Source organism: Haliotis asinina, chromosome 16 (genome assembly GCF_037392515.1).
Source record: "Haliotis asinina isolate JCU_RB_2024 chromosome 16, JCU_Hal_asi_v2, whole genome shotgun sequence".
Lineage (NCBI taxonomy): Eukaryota > Metazoa > Mollusca > Gastropoda > Lepetellida > Haliotidae > Haliotis > Haliotis asinina.
The window spans coordinates 46,219,498-46,240,624 of record NC_090295.1 but is presented as its reverse complement, the minus strand read 5'-3'; the positions used below and the strand labels follow the sequence as shown (position 1 = coordinate 46,240,624).

General features: G+C 36.9%; 1 protein-coding gene across 2 annotated transcripts; it reads left to right on the top strand.

The window, feature by feature from the left end:
- Positions 1–63: 63 nt before the first annotated feature.
- LOC137268625 (leucine-rich repeat-containing protein 34-like) lies at positions 64–20,903 on the top strand. 2 transcript variants are annotated; one of them, XM_067803199.1, is made up of 11 exons: positions 91–154; positions 1,825–1,951; positions 3,161–3,175; positions 9,731–9,920; positions 10,500–10,583; positions 11,214–11,342; positions 12,064–12,195; positions 12,942–13,060; positions 14,997–15,152; positions 18,397–18,523; positions 19,420–20,901. In XM_067803199.1, the coding sequence occupies exons 2-11, from the start codon at positions 1,836–1,838 to the stop codon at positions 19,630–19,632; spliced, it is 1,281 nt and encodes a 426-aa protein (XP_067659300.1). In that variant the 5' UTR covers positions 91–154; positions 1,825–1,835; the 3' UTR covers positions 19,633–20,901. The 2 variants fall into 2 exon arrangements, with proteins under 2 accessions (XP_067659301.1, XP_067659300.1); XM_067803200.1 differs by lacking the exon at positions 3,161–3,175 and having other exon boundaries at positions 64–154; positions 19,420–20,903.
- The last annotated feature ends 224 nt before the right edge of the window (positions 20,904–21,127 follow it).

Genomic DNA, 21,127 nt, shown 5'->3' with positions numbered 1-21,127 from the left:
TTAGTGGCATGTCAGCTTGCGTCAAGAGTGACCGGCCCTTTCCGCGAACCTGCGAGAGCGAACGAGATTTTGAAAACTGTTGTAGCAACGAGGAAGAGTTAGCAGAACATTTTCTGTGTTTTGCTTATTTTAGAGAGTGACTGAAACACAATTCGTAAGTTATATGTGATCTTGTCTCGGATTATGTACAACTTATTTTGTACATGGAAACAGTAGGATTTTACTTCTTTGTTTCTTTTCGGGAAAGCTTCTTTAGTATTAGCAGACGATTTTCACGAAGTCAAAATGAGCCACTAGATAATTTCTGTTGACCTGATCATAATTTTCACCAAAGCTTCAGACATTTGAAGTTAAAAACCAGTTTAAAATATAGATGTATGTGTAGCTGTCAGTGTCAAAATGCCTAGATTTTTTCAGTCATTGCCTGAATACTCGAGAGTGATTCGTAGTAAACAATTATAATGTGAAAACACTCTCCATCAGAATATAATCACAAATCGGTAGCCAAGAATATTGCGTAATGTTTATGATATTGCTGATTTTTTAGTCCTTGGATACTTTTTGTTAGATGGTATCAGTTTCATGTTTGTGTTAGATGGTATCAGTTTCATGTTTGTTTTAGATGGTATCAGTTTCACGTTTGTCTTAGATGGTATCAGTTTCATGGCAAAATGGGATTACTTTTCAATGTTCACGAATGGTGTTTCAAACTAATTAACAGGACATTGGGTCCTGTAAGTTTCAGTTGTCTGTCTGACCCACTGAATATTCACAGGACCCATTGTATAGAAATTAAACACACATTTCAGAGTTAACATTTCTTATAACTGGCATTGAAATTATTAACAAAAGTAAAATTTATAAACAGTGAACGTGTGACATGTCACACATGATAACTTCAGGCAAAGTCAGTATGAAATATAGGGCTGTCTCCTATTCTTGCGTAAAACTCTTTTTCTGCCGAGATGGCCAATGCGTGATACTTAGCGGCTGTTTACATTACAGACCGGTAACTAGGAAGTGTGCCCAAGTCTGTGAATGATCAAAATTGTGCAACGTAACGAATAACGAGCTTTTACCCACTTGGAAAAATCGTATCTTTTTCCCACCCTTTCTGACAGGATTCCCCTTCCTTACACTGAATAACATTACTTCCTCGTTATGCTGCGAGAATGGGAGACGCCTTGACAAGTCAGTGGGCGGAGGACCTTGTTTTTCATTGAGCTCACGAGCTGATGGATCAAGCTGTTGATAGATGCATATGTTACAGGGAGAGTTTCTTCATTTGAAAACAACAAGCATTCATACGAAAAGAACTGTTTGTATTATTTTTTCAGCTGATATCCGTAAGTACCGCGAGAATAGGAAACGTCAGAATACATACAGTAGGACACAGGGGACAGTGGTTTGTAGACTTCCACCATGCAGTTGGTGAATCTGAGAGTCAGGCACTATTCATAAACTCTGACTTTTTCACAGTGACTTGATACCAGAGGCTGAGAGACAGTCTTCGTCTGTATCAGGTTTCTTCCTACTGTTAACCAATTCAGCTGGATCTCGTAACTGGATAAATCGCTTTACATAAGCTATAACTGCCTGTGAAAATGTTGTAAATGTTGATTTTCAGAATTGTGACAAGGTTTGCAGATACACGAAAATACTTTAATGAACATCTGAGGTAGGTTAAAGTCTCAAGCATGGTATTTGATGAAGGACATGTAATCAGAAATACAAGCATATTTTATTTTGACTTGATCAGTATGATGTAAAACAACAGGTTAATACCAGTCAACTTTCCATTATTCACTCACTCGTTTATTTCAGCTGAAGTGACAATGTCAGACATCCACACAACATCCTTTAGGTATGACTCTGCATGCAGTGAGATGGACATCAAGCCTCATCCATACATTATCAAAATGTTTGATAAAGAAAAGGAAGAAACTGTCATGTAAGTTTTTAGGAAATGTAGCAGTTGTTTCAGCTGAAATATTTACATGACTGAACATGGATATCTAACAGATTTGACAACTGATGATAGTGTGGAAAGTTTGAGTCTACAGAGCAGCAGAAACTACATAATTTAATTAAAATCATGCAGAAATCACAAATCCCATAACTGAAGTTGTAATTTTTGTTACTTTGTCTGGGCATGTTGTCAATCCCAGCAATTCCTCTTATGATAGGTTCCAGGAACCAGTTCGAACCAGAATCTCAACACTCTGGAATCTAAATATTATGGTGAAATAGCTTTTAAAGGTGGTCTATCACATGCAAACTAGACAGGCCCAGACTAAACTGTTTTCAGGCCACAATCATATATCTGGAATTCTGCTAAGTGTGACACCAACCGTCCAACCAACCAACCAACCATTGCCAACAAACCAACAAACCATCCAACCAACAAACAAACAAACTGTACAATGAACATAGCCAGTAAGCACTCAGTTGATAGGCATTTTAAAATTATAGATACCAGACAAAAATTAGGTTAGGAAGCAGTGTGCAAAATAGTTTCCAATTGGGCTAGCTATGCCTGAAAGTTACCCACCCACAAAATAATTCACTTAAGCCTGAATGAAGAAACTAAGCAAAAGGTAAGGTTCTAATATGATGAACATGTTTCTCAGGCCATAATCAGAGACCATATACCGGTATATGGTCTCTGCCATAATCTTGCATGACTGAAAGTGTACTTTAACTTAACAAATTAGAGGGAGTGATATATTTACAAAATGGGCCCATGAATATTCACAAGACTGTCAGGCCAGTGACTGGAAATTTACTATCCCCAATGGATTTTTACTAGCCACTAACTAGTGGGCCAGTGGCTTTTTCGCACACTGTGTGTGAGTACATGGATCCAACTAATGCTAAGACTGATTATTGGAGCAAGCCTATAGTACCCATCTGCATGAAAGAAGAGAAACATTTGGATTGGATTGTAGACAGTAAACTGTCACACTAAACCTTGTTAAAAACTCCAGCTTTAATTCTGATTATTTTCAATTTTTGATTAAAAAGAAAGATACGGTATAATGTTTCAGTTTATGTTTTTTTTCTGTACACATGTGACTGAATCAATTGTCTCTACTTATTCATAATGTATTCATCATGAAGTATTACATTTATCTGCATATTTATGAATATATTTCTATAGCTGGGCTAACCGTGGGTGAGTACTTGTGTTGGGTTGTGTCTGATTGTGTTGGGCCTGGATTAACACTGCATGGTGGACCAGCTTCACATTCTACAAATGTTTATAATTGTTTACAGATTAAACATCCATGTTGCATGCTGTTTGTATTACCCTGAAATATATGTTTGATATGCTGTTGTTTTAAGTGCACTGTGTACATATACTCATCATCTTTATTTGCAGCATTAATGTTTAACAAAACTAAAATCATATATCGAAGCACAATTATATCTTATTCTGTTTTCTTTTATCACACTTTGGTAAATATATATATGTTTGCATTGTTCAGTATTAATCATGATGATCGAAGTAACCTTACCATTGTCCTCATGTAAAAAGATGAAAAAGTTCCTGGTTTTAGAAAATATTGGTAGAACCTAAAGGGCCATGGGAACCCCTTTCAGCACTGCAATAAAATTCTTTTTAGAGAAATGTCAATAGGTGATTTAGTTGCTATATCTCTGTTTTTATTTTTTTCCCATCATTTGGTGATTATTAGTTAATGATTATATGATCATTGAATTTATTTAATCACAGTTTAATATCTAATGACCTGACACAATAATTTTCACAAGTGCCTCACCAGTGAACTATGTTCATGTACATGTTCTGCTATTGGTTTTTCAGTCAATATTCTCATGATGCTTGAGATGGGCGTCCTGTTTACCTTGAAAATATATTGATTAGACATTTTCTTATCTGATAATCTTGTGATAGGTAGTCAGCGTTTTCTATTCATCACATGTTTGATGAAATAAGAAAAAAAGACTGTGGAGTTTCAAGCCTTAGCTGTGCCAGGATCCACTAAGGGTCATAATATTTCCTTTTGTACTGATGTCATAAACGGCCTGCAACAGGACTTACGTTGGACACACAGTCAGTACTTGAATGTGCCTGCATTGATGGACCTACATTTATAAGAGTGAATTAATATATTTGGTTGAATACAACTTCGAACAAATTATTTCAACTCTGCCAGGCAAATTGTGGTTCTTCTGACAACTGAGTCACATTTCCCTTATAAATGTAGAGGATAAAGATGTGTGCAGGGTGAGAGGAAACAGCAACTACTTATCTGTTTTCATCCTTGATGACAGATAAAGACTGTCATTAGGGTAGCTGACTAGCTTGCAGTGTCAACTCAAATATATTTGAGGATGAGTAGTCATGATTTATTGTCATATCATTAACCCAGTTTCTTTGTGCCTTGGATTTGCTGGAATTAAACTCTACTTTCAAGACAATCATCATTTCTAAGTAACAGGTCCCTAAGTAATGTACAAATTAATACTTTTTTTTATTTGGAAAAATCAGTAATTCTTCCCCAACATAATTGTGATAAATGTTACCAACAAAGCTCTATTGTATCCTTTTGTATATTTCAGTGTAGTAAATTCTTCCCATAAGAGAGACCTCCCAAAAGACAGACCTCATAAAAACACATTTTATGATTGGTTGCATAAGACTTGATTAAGCTGTACCCTTGATAATAACGGTAATTGCCCAGATAAAAAGGACAACATTAGTTAGTCATATACCCAGGTTACAACTGAACTGAACTTTATTCACTCAGACTGCAAACTGCAGCATAAGAGGTACATAAATAATACGTACATTTACACAACATAAGAATTATGTACAAATGGTTGACTGACCCTTGCAGTGTACATTGAGCAAGTTACATATTAAGTTATTGAAGTTATTTCTTAAATAAAGCCATAACATTTTACAATAAAACTGAAAGTTTGCTTAAAGTTCCTAACTTACTGGTGTTACATAGGATTTCCATTTTGTACATGTTTGTTCTAATATGAATGATTATTTACTTTATTTCACTACGTGTCTTTGTTATCTCTCTCTCTCATTTTATGCACTTTGAGCATGCACCTTATTGATGGATGCAGCGCTTCATAAATACTCATTATTATTATTAATATGATATTATACTTCTGAATATTTTTTTTCTCTTTCTAATACTAATTTGGGACATATAAATAGATACTGAAAGTTGTTACCAGTATCATTTAAGTTACACATTTACTTGGATTCATCGCCATCTACCTATTTCAACTGGGAGGAAATGATTGCAAGTTTGAAATTTTAACAAGTTATTCAATGCAGAAAATTCAGGTTCAAAATTGAGAGATGGATTTTTGAAAATGCTACAAGTGGTTCCTTTGGAAGAGGTTTCAATTGTTGACATGCATGTTCGCTCTGCTAAATATCTTTTACTTTAATTTTGATAACAGTTGTAAACCAAAATTTACTGTTAACCTTTTTGGTTTTCCAGACGAACCTCAATCCAAGATCGCTGAACATTCTTGCAAGATGGATTATCTACTTATGTTCACTCTACTCAAATATATAATCGTTGAATATTATTTTTTATATTAAGAAGCACAATTTTCATGCCAAACTGATGTAGTCATTCATTTGCTGAGCATGGTGTCTACTATACTCTGTAGTGACTCAGGTAGTGAGTGGGTCAGTAAAAGGACTGGTAATATGTTTTAGAAACAGCACAGGAGATAGCAGTGTGGCATTACTTAAGAAAGTTGTAGTTTGTTCTACTACTATGAGACATTTTATCCGTTGGAAAACATAAACGTAATGTTTCCACCAGTGATGTTAGCTGTGTGATGCTACTGCAAACCAAGAAATGGGATGCTACAAAGCAGTTTACTGTGGGAGGCTGTTACGAGGCAATCTCAGCTGACATCCATCGTGATGTCGGTTACATTGTAATGCAAAAATTGATTACAAGGGTGCAGACTGGAGTGGCGCTGTGATGTCAACACATTGTGAAGTAATGCAAAAGGTGCACATCATCGTCTGATAAAGTATTGTCGGCGCCCTTGATCTTTCACCGAAGCATCTTAGAATAAACTGTGTAGTGACTCAGGGTCAGCTCATTAATTAAATAGGGGTGGAAAGCATGGATCAGCTAATTAGTGTACTCATTAAGTCTGTCTTATGGGAGCACTGTTTTTGGGGGTAAACCTTTAGTACACCCCCTGTTTATGAATCTGCTTTTCCTACCATTTCCCACCACCTGAGCTGGACATTTGGTATCCTCCCAAAATGTAGACAGTTAAAACAACATTTGCTATAATTGGTTGCATCCATGATTCGTAGGCTGTGCATTTGATAAGACAAATGATATCACCAAGTAACAAGTTTTGACGAAGTAGAGAGTGATTCTTTATTTCATTAATATTTATTTAATCAATAATATTTTGAAGTTGTAAAATAATATTCAATGAGGCAAACTGATAAGAATAATATTTTACGAGAGACATGGTATTCATATTTTAAAGATGTATTAAATCCACATGATGACTGTGACCAGGAGAGAGCTACATAATAAAAGAAACTTGAAATTACTGAACATAGTTATCAGCAATATAGTGATTGTGTAAATGATGAACTGTCCTATACTATGACATTTGCAGAAATCATATCTGTACCAGACAATGGCAAACCAGACATTTCACACACCCTTGTTGCTTCCATCCCCAACGTCTATCTCCTTCAGTCTTCCCCTAGTCAAACTGTTTTGGAAACTTGACATGTCATGATCCCATATACCAGAGAGATATTTGACAGTTAATGCGAGTGAGTGTTCAGAATCAATAAGCACACATATTGATGCATTGTATGGATAGGCTTATGAGTAAAGTGTTTACATAATATACTGGCAAAGATGTATTCGTGCAGCAAAACAGATAAGCAAGAACCAATTCTTTGATCAAGTAATACCATGATTGTATGTCTGTTTGATTATTTGTGAAAGAAATACGCTGAAGTTTAATGTTCAATAGATGACTGTGAGTTTAGATCCAATCAGTGACCAGGTGCTTCCTTCTTCATATTTTGTTTGCCTGGACCAAGTAACCCATAAAGCTGTGCTGAAAATTACTATTTTAGTTGTCATAGCAACCAAGCCATGGCAACCACTGTGCAGACCTTGTTGTGAAGGCTGTTTATCATGGAGCTATTCCATGTATATGGCTTGAATCACTTAAGTGCCATTACTTAAGATGCTAATCCCATTGCCAGCCCTCATGTCAACTGTACTGTACATTTACTGTCATCAAACTGGAAAGAGCTGTGTAGCTATCAGTATTCCACTTCACAATAATTACTGTACTCCTAATTTTATGCCGTTAATTCATGTCAGGGGACCTGGGCTATAATTAAAGGCCTTGGTAAGAGATGAAGATGGAACTTTGACTTTTAAACTAAAAAGAAGGACAAAGATCACTGTGAGCAGCAACCACCACTATGTGTTTCTTGTGTATGTTTTCACTTGTTTACAGCAAAACTGATTATGACCTGAACAACATCCTGTGTCTCTATTGTTGTCCTAGCTGACCAGTAGTATGGCAAATCGGAAACCAAATCCATTAATGACAATCAGAAGACTAACGTGGTGAATGATTATAATTGAACTATATACATTTTTAATGCAAGCAGCAATTTTAAAGGTGTTTCCCAAGATTGTTTCTAATTAATGTTTTTTTTATATCTAATACTCTCATGCAATGAAATGCACTCATGCAAGAAAGACACTGGAATTGTACTTAAATGATAAAAGTGGTGAAAATGTTACATTTATACGTAGCTTTACACTTTTCAGCACATGTTTGTTTGTGAATATTCGCCACATGAGATGGTGGGTATACTTCATTCAAGTGTGATATTATAAAATAACAAAATTCTGAGTAATTGAAAATGAGTTTTTTTTCACAATTGATAATCATACTGTACCAGGAGTACTCCCTCTTACCGTCTGGACGCCGATACCTACAGCCACGTTTTAAAACTAACAGAGCCCAAAACTCTTTTATCCCCACAAGCATCTGTCTTTTAAACGAAAGGTAGGGTAGGGTTTGTGTTGTACGTGTTCACTCTAGCTCATGCTGTCCTGTTCATAAGTTATGTGTCTGTCTGCATATGTGTTCATGTTGTGATATCAGAGTGTATGTATTTACTATTTATTTTATGTATTTTATTTATCATGTCCTCCCAAATGTCCATGCACTTTCATTTGTAAACCAAATTCCTCTCGAGGTTAAATAAAGTACAGCTTATCTTATCTTATTCCTTCTTGTTTAATTGATTTCCGATTATTTTCTATCATCGGAACAACACTAGTAACCGACCAGGACCTGTAGACTGATCCTGAGTGTATTAAGGACTATGCAAATAATACTAATGAACTTAAAAAGCATGTTCATACACGTGCTGATTTCACATCTGATCTCTGTATCAAGGGTGACTATGTAAAGGTTACATGACAATAGTTGCCAGAATTGGTTGTTGTGGCCATCTTTTCATTTGCTGAATTTATTGGTCAGTATTCCTTCAGACAAGTGATCAAGTTTAGAAGGCCGGTCTCATAGGAATAGAAGAAATTGATTGGACAGTATTATGATATAGTAACAAATAACAAACATAGATCTACAAATATCAATTTTATTGAGAAATAAGGTTCGCTCAGCCCAATGAACAGTACTGAGTGAGTGAGAGTATGGTTTTATGATGCTTTTGACAATATTACAGCAATATCACAGCTGGGGACACCAGAAATGGGCTTTACACATTGTACCTATGTTGGGGATCGACCCTGGGTCTTCTGTGTGACGACTGAGTGCTCTGACCATTAGGCTGATCCACTGCCCCCATTACTAAGTATTGTTTTACCATGAACATCTTCCATGTACATGCTATTTATTATCACCAAACAACTCATGGTTATCTCTATAGTCATGACACTGGGTGAGTATGATACTCCTACGAATATCATGTTTATATACCGGTCACATGAAATACTTCTGGCATCAGAAAATTAATCAAGTGTTTTCTGACTGACTTATACTAACATGTTCATAACCAAACATTCTACCATGTCATAGACAAAGAGAAAATATTAGAAAGTTAAATGCTGTTGTCCGTAGTGTGACTCAGTTATGCTCCTATTACTGAATGAATGCTAAGGCCGTTAAGTCTGTTGTGAAGGAGATGCATTTCCTGTTATTTGTCTCAGCTTGTCTTCTTTGTATAATAATCATTCGTGCAGGTTTTGCAGTCAGAATGAGATAATTTGTTTTGCTGAAAATTTGGCTTTTTAAAGATATTTCTTTTTGTTTTGTTTTATTTATTTTTCCTGCATTCAATACAGACACCAAGTATGAAGGTACTGAGTATCTCTCCCATCAGATGACTATTTTCAGCCATTAGTATTATTTTCTTTCAAATCCAGTTTTCAGATGTATCCTTTCATGTTCCTGTCACTGTAGTTTAATAAATATGTTTTGTACATTGTATACAATATGTTAAAACAGAGGTGGCTTGCAGTCTGGTAACATTTCAGAAGAATACAAGCTACACCTACGAAACCATGACATACTCACAACAGTATTAATATGAATTTGATAATATTAAAATGTGTTGCAGGATAAATATTGGTCATTGAGCATGTCCAGATCAATCATAATGAAGTCAAACAAAAGCCTTTTTTTCACTTAGTGACTTCAAGGAAAATATGTACCTGTATCTGGCCGGCAACAACAAGCTCCTGACTGACTGCCGGCTCACAGACCAGGACTGTTTGGCACTGTACAAGACCCTGGAAAACAACCTTTATGTTGTTTCCCTTGACCTCCGCTACAACAACATAACTGATGAAGGAGCTGAACACCTGGCCAAACTTATTGAGGTTTGAAATATCCTTTTTTCCATACGTCATCATTAATTCACAGGTTTGTAGTCATACCACGCTCCGTAATTCGCTGCCATGAATACATCTCACCTGTGCCTTACATTCTTCTGTGTACCCAACGCTCCTTAATTCAGCCATGAATACATCTCACCTGTGCCTTACATTTGTGTGTACACCAAGCTTCTCATTCACCAGTGCATACATCACCTATACGTTACATCTGTGGAAACACCACAGTCCTCATTTACCAGTGCATTCATCACCTGTACGTTACATTTGTGTAAACACGGTCCACAGTCCTCATTTACCAGTGCATCCATCTGTACCTTACGTTTGTGTGTACACCACACTCCACAATCATCAGTGCAATACATCACCTGTGCCTTACATTTGTGTGTACACCACGCTCCTCATTCACCCATCAATATGCCATACTTTACAGATTACTCTTCTAAAATCTATAGACATTCTATGATGTTCTTTTAAAAAATTTAAAATTTTTAAAACTGAGAAATGTAACTGTGTTTATGTTTTTCTGTTTGAGACTGTTTCTGGATGTTTTATGTCATTGTACAGGGGACAGCTGGTCTCCATGACCTTAACCTCATGGGCAATGACATCGGGCCAGATGGAGCAGAACGCATAGCTAAAGCCCTGCAGGTATACAACACTTCTAGTTCAGTTTTGTTCATTGATTTTACCCCAAAATTGTAAGATGAAATAAAAATGGAAAGGAAGAAGGGTAACTTTCCTTCCACTAATCAACAGTATGAATAAGTCTTTGATGATCTATATATTATTAGTTTTCATCAATAAAAAGAAAAAACATTGGTGACTTTTCCAGTCGATGGCATATTAAAGGAAATATGAATAAGAAAAAATTACCAGATCTAATGTATTTGTAGGGGTCAAAACTGTACATAAGTATTCAAGCATTGACGTACACAACTGTAGGTAACCAGGGGAGATAACTCACATTTCCCCCTCTATAACATGAGATTTAGAAGAAAAATAATACCATATGTGTATGCATTTGGACTTGTTACTGAAATGAAACAATTACATCTATTTCTGGATGTTTTAATTGGCTTTATCATCTATTCAGCACTGTGCAGAGTTCTATACCTGAGTGTCATTAGATATGATCTGCTGGTTGATGGTTTGACTCTTTGATAAATGGATTTCCATTCATGCTGAACCCAACTTGTATTCTATGAGGATTTGTGGTGTAGCTTATAAATGTGAAAAGTTCGAAACATTATCTAAAACATAAAATATTTCTCTTGACAGACAAATGAGACTCTTCAGTCACTGAGGATGACTGGGAATAAAATCGGCAACAAAGGAGGGATGTGCTTTGCTCAAGCCCTGCAGGTCAACACGACCTTAGAGGCCCTGGATGTTGGGGATACTGACATGGTAGGGATTTTCTAGGGATCAGAGGCAACAGGTAGCTTTGTCTTCTAAGATGAAAAAAACAATAATATGCAACCTTTCCGATAAACAGTAGCTTGGTATAAACCTGCACAAGGCACAGTTTTGAACCCTGGTTGACCCTCGTTAGGTTCGCTGGTTTGTCAACACTATGATAAAGCAAAGAAGCAATGACCAAAACAGAAAGTATTCACTTTTGGAACACAGAGTGTGTGCATAAGTACAATAAAAATTTACACCACTTTTAGCAATATTCCTGCAATATCATGGCGGAAATGGGCTTCATGCATTGTACCAATGCAGGGTATCAAACTCCGCCGTCATTGTGATTAGCGGACACTTTAACGGTAATAACCACTAGACCACCCCAAAGCACCAGAATACAGAGACAACTGACAAGATTCAGACATCAGGCTGGAAACAGGAGTGTTAAGACCTTGATCAAGTCCCTGAATAAGCATGTGTCTTCACCACACAAACATTAAAACCTTAATCAGTGAATTTCGGAAACATTTTTTATTCAAAACATATATCATTGTCTTGTCAAGAGAAAAAGCTTTCAAAGAAACAAATTTTAATAACAGAAATCACATGATGTAACATTGTTGCAAAGGTTAATTTCTTCTGAATTATGTTTTCTTGATCTATGTATAAAAGATATATTTATCATTGTTAAATTGTGAAATCTGTGAGAAACACTTTTCAGACAATTGAGAGTGTAATCGCCATGGCAACAGTGCTAAACCAGAACAAGACCCTGAAGGCCCTGAATGTCAACAGGCCCATCCTGTTCACACATCAGGAGGAGACAACTGTCCACTTCTCCAGAATGCTTAAAGTAAGATGTTTATCCATTTTGCAAGAGTAATGATGGTGAACTGACACTAATAATGCCAGTATGTGTGGCTCAATAAGTGATCAGACAGAGTAGGATTCCAAATGTAGTAGTATTGGAGGCAGATTGGACAATATCTTCATTTAGATTAGCATCTGGATTGTTTTACGTTCTTATTTCCTTTAGTTAAGACATATTTAAACATTGTGGTTCATCATTACATTCACTGCTACATAGTAACCCTTAAACCATTTCCCACTGTATCTTGTTTGTTAGTCCTCTTATAAGTAAAATATCAACTGTCAACTGCATAAAGCATTGGTGTATATATATATATGTATAAAATGTTAAATATGACTGAATTTACAAATATACAAACCAATTTTGGAAAGATTTTTACACAAGTTTGCTTGTCTAGTATTTGGAATACCATGTAAATCCATGTTAAATCTGCAGATAACCTAGCTCTTCATTTGCAGCTTGTATATCACGTAAATTAATTCAGTAGTTGTAATGCAGCTTGTATATCACCTAAATTAATTCAGTAGTTGTAATGCAGCTTGTATATCACGTAAATTAATTCAGTAGTTGTAATGTTCTATAATCCTTCAGTACTGCGCATTTCAAACTAAAGAGGTAACATTTTTCAGTTTACATTTTCTTTTGGAGACAGTCTTCTGCAGAATATTTTGTATTCTGAGGGGTAATTTTCTATGCACCAGTTCAAATGCTGTGGTTCTGTTACACAGGTAAACCGGAGTTTGGAAGAATTACATCTGCAGAAGTATGACATGCGAGACTTTGGGGCTACACGTCTGGCAGAGTGCCTCATGGAAAACTACACCCTGACATATCTCGATCTCAGCTGGTAAGTTACCAGGTTTTCTCATGTGGCTCAATTCACTTTGCAGAGTTGTGTTGCTTCTGAAAGCCAGGAGCCTATAAGTCTGGGTTAGAATGATGATAACCATTTTAGTTTTTTTGGTATCACACCTGTGCTCATGGTATTTTATGTCTAAGTCTGTATCAGGTTAGACTTTCCTCCTCCCTATCAAGCTGACATGTGATGCAAGTGGATGGCTGTGTGTAGTGACGGTAAAATCCAACTCGCTTGCATAACTGTTTAACTGCTCCCTCCCTTCCCCACCCACCCACCCACCCACTCACTCACTCACTCACTCACTTGCATTGTTGTGTCACCTGTTACATTTTGTACAAAACTTTCCTATGCATTCCATGCACCAGTGCACCACTTATACATATCAGACTGTGACCTGGTTGATTACATGTGTATGTGCTTAATTAATGTTTGCGTTGCCTATATACACTTGACTAACGCCTTGCTCACAGGGTAATCTACTCATCATTCTTTAAAGGTTTAAGAAACTGGTCGAATACATGTGTACGTGTATATATAGGCAGACCTATTGCATAAAGTCTACTGACAAAATCAACTGATAGTCATCAGTGCCCTTGATTTTCGAAACATTTGTAGCCCTGAAAATTCTTGATTCTAATTGTAGCCAGTGTCTTAAGAATGGGCTTAAGAAGTTCATAAATCTATGATTTGTTTTATTAAATACAGCTAGCCAGATATTTATTTAGATTTTAAGTGAACCAGAGGTCAGAGACTTCATCCATACACCTGCTGTCCTTTCAGTTTGCAGCTATTTGAGATAAGCTACTAGTCCAAAATAGGCAATGGGTTTAGCTGGATAATAATGATTTGACCAGTTGGCAAAATATACCCTTAGGCAAAATATGTAAACCAACTAAAGGAAAATGAATTGATCAGACACCCTGGGGTCTGGTATGTTTATTGTTATAGAATACATAAAGTATTTTACACTGGATAATCCTGGATGACCCTGGCAAGGAAACATCCTGCTCCTGTGAGTGAGATATGTCATTGTCCTTATGTCAGTCATGTCCAGGTCAGATTAATCATGAATGTGTTGATGGCCATCGTTTAACTGACTGAGAGAGCTGACATTACTGTGTGAGGTAACTGTGACGTAGATGTCTAGAATCTATCAAATGTCATGAAGCAATCAGCCAACACACCTTAATTAGATGGAGGTTGATATGATGATGTGCACCACACCTTGCATTCTCAGTAATAATCATTTACCAGTTTCACATATTTCTCTGTAACCAACTTGTCAGTCTTTTGATCAGATTTGAAGATTTCACAAAGATATTCCAAGGACTGAACACAGAGATTTTTCTGGGTTACATCTTCTTTTTATTCTGGAGTACAACATTTCAGGGCTTGTTCTAGCCCAATCATCAGGTAGAAATGAACAGCAACTGTCAACTCTGCCCATGATGTCACAGTGCTTAATAGACCGCACAGAGTGGAGGGTGGACAGTGTGGCCTTAATGGAAGGGAATTTGTATAAAATACAATCCCCAAACATGAACACTTTACATATCTGCACACATGATGTTTCTCCTTTACTAGGAAAAACATACAGCCAATGTTAAATGGTGTGCTTGTGACAAGCCTTAGTCAGGTAGTGAAATCAGTCTGTGTATAACTCCAGGAACTTTCTGTTAAACCTACCACTGCATCATACTGAAGATGTACATGCAGTAGGGACCATACAGAGCATGAGAAATAATGATTTTTTCTGCTGAAACACAGTATTGTTGGGAGATGGAGGATCATGGTGTAAATTAACAAACATGTGAATGACTTCTGATGACCACACCCATGGTGTGTCCTAAAAATTGGTTGACCACAGACTCCTAGTCTCTGGCTGAATCGCAGTCTGTATATGTTGTGGATTGTCTGGTTTCAGCAACAGAATCACTCGAGATGGCACCAAAGAGTTGGCCAAAGTTTTGAAAAAAGATACAGCACTGAAGACCCTTGATCTTGGATTTAACAGACTCGAAGACGATGGTGCCATGCACCTTGCTGATGCCCTGGCAACCTGCAACATGACCCTTGAGACGTAGGTGTTAGATTGGATGCTTACTGCTGAGTTCCTTGTGTTTCAACTTAAATCCAAAGAAAATGTTTTGTATCTGTTTTCAAATTATGACATACATTTATAGGGAGCTGTCTCTGCAAGCAGCATGAAACCACACACTTGGAGAATAATTCGTTAATAACAGTAACTGAAACAGGATAATTTTATCTCATGGAACCTCTTATGGTAGTTGAACTGTAACATTATGTTTTCATGATTATGGATAGGACGTAACAAAGGAAATAAACAACATATTATAGTTTGGACAGATTAAAGATTCTAACCTGTAGGATCCTGGCTGACCTGGGTCATGCAGTTCTGCATAGTTAAAGGTCTCATACAATGTAAAACACAACTTTGCAGATTCTGATACCTTTCAGTATGCACAAGTCATCAAAAATGCAAATTGTACCGATAAAGTTGAAAAGAAAACGTGATGAAAAAAAAGCCCACGAAATTGGAGTTCAAAAGATTCCCTAAATTTCCCCAAGCGCTGGGAGAAAAACTTTTTTCAACAGCTGTGCTGCGCTGCATCCACAGCGCATGCGCAGTGAGTAGGTTCACTGAGCTTGAAACAGTATGCATTCCCAGAGTATGACGTCATGAGCAGTAGTCTAATCTTGGTTGTGTACACAAACAAGTACATAATCTACTCGTAACATAAAAAACTTGTTGATTGTGGTAAGCAGCCTCTGTCACAGAGAAAGCTCAATGTCAGTGGTTTATAATGACACCTATGTGTCTGCCTGCCTGTCTGCTAACATCACAATATCATGAAATACACAGCTTCAATCACTGACCACATGCAGTTTGAACTTAACACCTATCAGGCTATATGCCATAAACAAAATAAACTGATTTATGACTCGTGCAGAGTCCTCAGTCTCTGCCACATTATGTATTTAGGCAGATGTGATACTTGTACACATGACATGTTTTTATGTCTGTGGGTTGCAAACAAACTACATCCTTTTTTCTCGTATGACTGGATCTGATGGAAACTGGTGCAAACTCTTGTCAGTCCTGCTTTGTACTAGGACGAATGACAGATTCCAGCCACGCAGTAGTTCACCATCTTTACTGAGATGTTTTTTGATTGGATCAAATGCAAATTCAGAGAGCAGGTATTTACAAAACCCAACATCACTATATACATTCTTTATGGACAACAACTTCTAGTGTATATGATTTTGTTTGACTACGGTATATGAATCCATACTGAAACGATGCATCAAAAACAATAAAAGAAGTTGTTATCCATAAAGAATCTTACTTTCTTGTGACTCGCCATACTTCTAAAATGCCGATCACACAGATCTTCTTTCTGTAAACACAATGAGCCCTCAATGTATCAGCAAATGAACCAGCCAATCGGAAGCCGTCGTTACTCTTGAGTGCACATCTACCCCTGACTGGGTTCTGTCTCCCGAGGGTTTCGTTTCAAGGGAAGTAAGCCCAAGTACAAAAGATTGCATTTGATTCGAGATTGTACACTTAATGTTTTGTTTATTTGCTTATTACAAGCTGCAATGTATATTATATGTCATGAATAACTGATAATTGTGTTTTGATTATGTTTGATTTTTTGGTTGCATGTGACCTTTAAGTGCAACATTTTAGATACAACCTATAAATATTAATTGTTCTATAACTGTCTAAAGCAATAATGGTAATGAACAAATGAGTATACAAATGACATTTTTAATCATGTGTTTTCTAGGTGGCTCACTCAAAAGTATTATTCAGGTATATAAATGATAAATGATAAATGATAATCAAATTGAAGAAATATATAGTTTTTACAGCGAAAACACTTATGGTTATTCAATTTTCCGTACAGACTTTTGCAGCTCTTAAAATATACAACTCAGATATATCAATAGACCCTGTACATTGCATTTTGTTCAATGTTTTGGATTAAAAGAGTAGTTGAAAGAACTGCCTTAATAACTTACTCTTCTTTTGAATATGTTTTGATTCAATCAATACTTTGTGTCATATTTGGGAAATGACACTTATTTGAGAGTTTATGACTACTTCAACCGTTTCCCTGGCTGTAATCACACCATTCGTTTACAACAGTGACATGTCAGTGAGTGACTTAAAGTTAGCATCACCTCAGCAATATTTCAGCTATAAGGTATTTCAGGCATATAGTGACGAGAAGAGACATGTGACATGTCAGTGAGTGACTTAAAGATAGCATCACCTCAGCAATATTTCAGCTATCAGGTATTTCAGGCATATAGTGATGAGAAGAGACATGTGACATGTCAGTGAGTGACTTAAAGTTAGCATCACCTCAGCAATATTTCAGCTATCAGGTATTTCAGGCATATAGTGACGAGAAGAGACATGTGACATGTCAGTGAGTGACTTAAAGATAGCATCACCTCAGCAATATTTCAGCTATCAGGTATTTCAGGCATATAGTGACGAGAAGAGACATGTGACATGTCAGTGAGTGACTTAAAGATAGCATCACCTCAGCAATATTTCAGCTATAAGGTACTTCAGGCATACGGTGACGAGAAGAGACATGTGACATGTCAGTGAGTGACTTAAAGATAGCATCACCTCAGCAATATTTCAGCTATCAGGTATTTCAGGCATATAGTGACATGTCAGTGAGTGACTTAAAGATAGCATCACCTCAGCAATATTTCAGCTATCAGGTATTTCAGGCATATAGTGACGAGAAGAGACATGTGACATGTCAGTGAGTGACTTAAAGATAGCATCACCTCAGCAATATTTCAGCTATCAGGTATTTCAGGCATACGGTGACGAGAAGAGACATGTGACATGTCAGTATTACCATCATGATGATCAGTTTGGTCAAAAGTAACCCTTCATTGTTGAACGCGGCAGATATTAATCATAATGGACTAAGTGAAGAGGAGTGAGTGAGTTTATTTTTATGCCACTTTTAGCAATTTTCCAGCAATATCACGACATGGAGCACCAGAAATGGGCATCACACATTGTACTCATGTGGGCAGTCAACCCTAGTCTTCAACAAGAAGAGCAAAGACTTTACCCCTATGCTGCTGTTCCCTCCCCCACTAGTTTGGTTAATGTCTTGGTGTCCTGGCAGGTCATCAGACTTAGGGCGATGGTCATTGTTTCCATCACAGGTTTGCCAAACACAGACTTCCTACAGGCTGTGAAGGTGTTGAGGAGACATTTCAACTGTTTGTCTAATGGATAATGTTTCCACTTGCAGACTTGTGATAGTGAGTAACAACATTGCCAGCAAGGGCCTGTGTGCGCTTGCAGACAGTATGAAGACCAACACCTCCCTCACTAGAGTGTTCATCTGGGGGAACAAGCTTGAGGAACCTGCCTGCATTGTGAGTATAGTCTGTCATCACAACATGTCACGACCCATGATCATCCGGGTTTGAATGGATCTTCAGTAACCCATGCTTGTCGTAAGAGGAATCTAACAGGATTGGGTAGTCAGGCCCTCTGACTTGGTTGACACACGTCATTGTATCCCAGTTGGATAGATCGATGATTATGATATTAATGACTGGATTGTCACAGAACTTTCAGCATGTGAGGGTGATTTAGCTGTGACAGTTATCGTCAGTTTCAGAAGTTCTACAATGCGATCTTTGTACTGTCATTGGAACATCTAAAAAGAGAATGAGGACAGATATGTTGGTTGAAAACTTAATCCAATCAATCAAAGCTAATTAGGACAGACGTTAGCACCCATCACCATTACAGACAATACTATTTGATAAGCAATTTAATAAGAACCAAGTGTGAGTCAGTGAGTTTGAGTTTAGGCCACTTTTTGCAATATTTCAGCAATGTCACTGTGGTGGGACACCAGAATTGGGCTTCTGAATTGTCTCCATTTGGGGAATTCAATCCGGATCGTTGTTGTGACAAGCCAATGCTTTAACTCAAGGTCCCTGCAAGTAACAAGATGTGATATATTGTGTTATTATTACATAGGCAATATGTTTCTGTACTTCATTATTCTAAATTTATATGTGAAAATGTTAAAAATAACACCATTATAACACACATTTCATTTGATACTTTTTGCTTTTTAAAATTTACCTGTAATTGTTTTGCAGATTGTGAGAGTTAAGGCTCTATAACAAGGTCAACAAACATCAAATCCTGACTTGATTTTGTACAACCATCTTATAGTTAGAATATTTCTCTGTACTGCATTAAACAGCAAGTCAAAAAATCATGATTATAGCCGGATACAAAATTTATTTTTCAGGCATTTGCAAATCTTGTTGAAACTGGACGTCTAGATCTAGCAGACACAGATGTTAAGCCTTATGTTGTCGACGGTGTCACCAGTTTATGTGAACAGAATAATCACATACGCAGACATTACTACTATGCACCAAGCTACGGCGATGACGTGCCATCATGGCAACCACTAGGTGTACATGTACCAAGGTCAAGGGAAATTACATTCAAGGTGTGAAGAGGCAGGATCGGAACTGTGATAAAAGTATGGCTGACCACAAACAGTGAGGAAGGTGAAACAGGACATTTGAAATGATTCAGTGATGTAATCCTACATACAAGGACTTTCAAATTGTGGTTCACTTCTCAGAACAAAAATATTGTACCAAGACAAGGAACAGTTCCTTGAGGACAACCATCTACAGTTAAGCAAATGGAAACTTGGCATTACTTTTTTGCAGACCAAGTAAACAAAATTAATTTCAAACCCTTTTGAAAATCAAATATGGGATGCAAAAGCTGTTGAGGACCACTTCATAGCATGACACATACATGACAGTAATAAGAGAGATGTAGATAACCCTTTTTCAGTTGTATACAAAGTCAAATTAACTTGCACTAAACTTTTGTTTGCATGTCGGACATCTTTGAGCGGATTTCGAAGTTTGAGTACCAAGTAAGGATAAGATATATGGATGAGCATGTTCTTTATTACAATTAGGAGGGACTTTTTGGTGTACATTGTAAGTCTGTTATCAAGCAAAGTACAGAGCATGGATAGGAGCCATATCTACAAGGCTGTGTTAATATTACATGTAGATTGGGATGTGGTTGGAGAAGTCTGGTAAATATACAATACAGCTGATCTCAGATAAAACATATCTTCCCCTTGTTTCATTGTCTGATCTGAACACACAAACACACACTGAAGTTAAAAGCTGAAATGAGTCTGCCCAGCTCCACTCATCACCTCCTTTCAAGGATTCTGGATCTGAATCCGGGATTTAATATACATTATACACCAACGAGTGATTTGTACCTTTTATGTTTACTTGTGAGACTAACGTTCACCCTACATGTCTCACTGATAATTTAAACTGTCACTCTACACTGGCCATAATTTCCACGATACACCACTGAAGACAAGTAGGTTGTTAACAATGTCCTTACAGCAGGGCTTGTGAACATTTCTACATAATGTCAAGGAATGATAATTTGACTTCTGCATCACACCAGTTGCTGAGATATATCTTGGCTGCAGGATTCACACAACAGATCTCACATTCCTGCAATGCTGGTCATCCTTAATGATACTCCATTGTCTAAACACAAGTAACTCAGCTGTGCACTCACCAGACCACATGGTGCATTATATTTGCAGCTATTGTATATTCAAATTGTAAATAGCATGTACATGTGATGATTCTGTGCCGAATATCAGTTGTTTCTGTGTACAAAACAGTGATCACATGTGTATTTTGTAAATAAAATCTGTTGATGTATACAATATATTTTATCTTGTTATCTTGTAATGTTTATATGAATGTTATTTCGTATCATCTTGTTGCTGAATTCTAACGTTATCAAGTATAATAATTGTGGTCAATCTGGGAGTCAAAACCATCACCATCATATAGAGTTTCTGTTGCACTCCCATGATGGTTGTCTTTGTACAATCAGTTTGGACCTGACAAAACCCTGTGACATAAGAGACATGTTGAGTGAGCAAGTTC

Bases quoted from the DNA above. Each gene is read 5' to 3' on its own strand.
- LOC137268625 (XM_067803199.1), top strand. From the start codon at position 1,836: ATGTCAGACATCCACACAACATCCTTTAGGTATGACTCTGCATGCAGT. The intron at 9,921-10,499 runs GTTTGAAATATC...GTCATTGTACAG, and splicing joins ACCTGGCCAAACTTATTGAG to GGGACAGCTGGTCTCCATGA. The intron at 11,343-12,063 runs GTAGGGATTTTC...AACACTTTTCAG, and splicing joins ATGTTGGGGATACTGACATG to ACAATTGAGAGTGTAATCGC.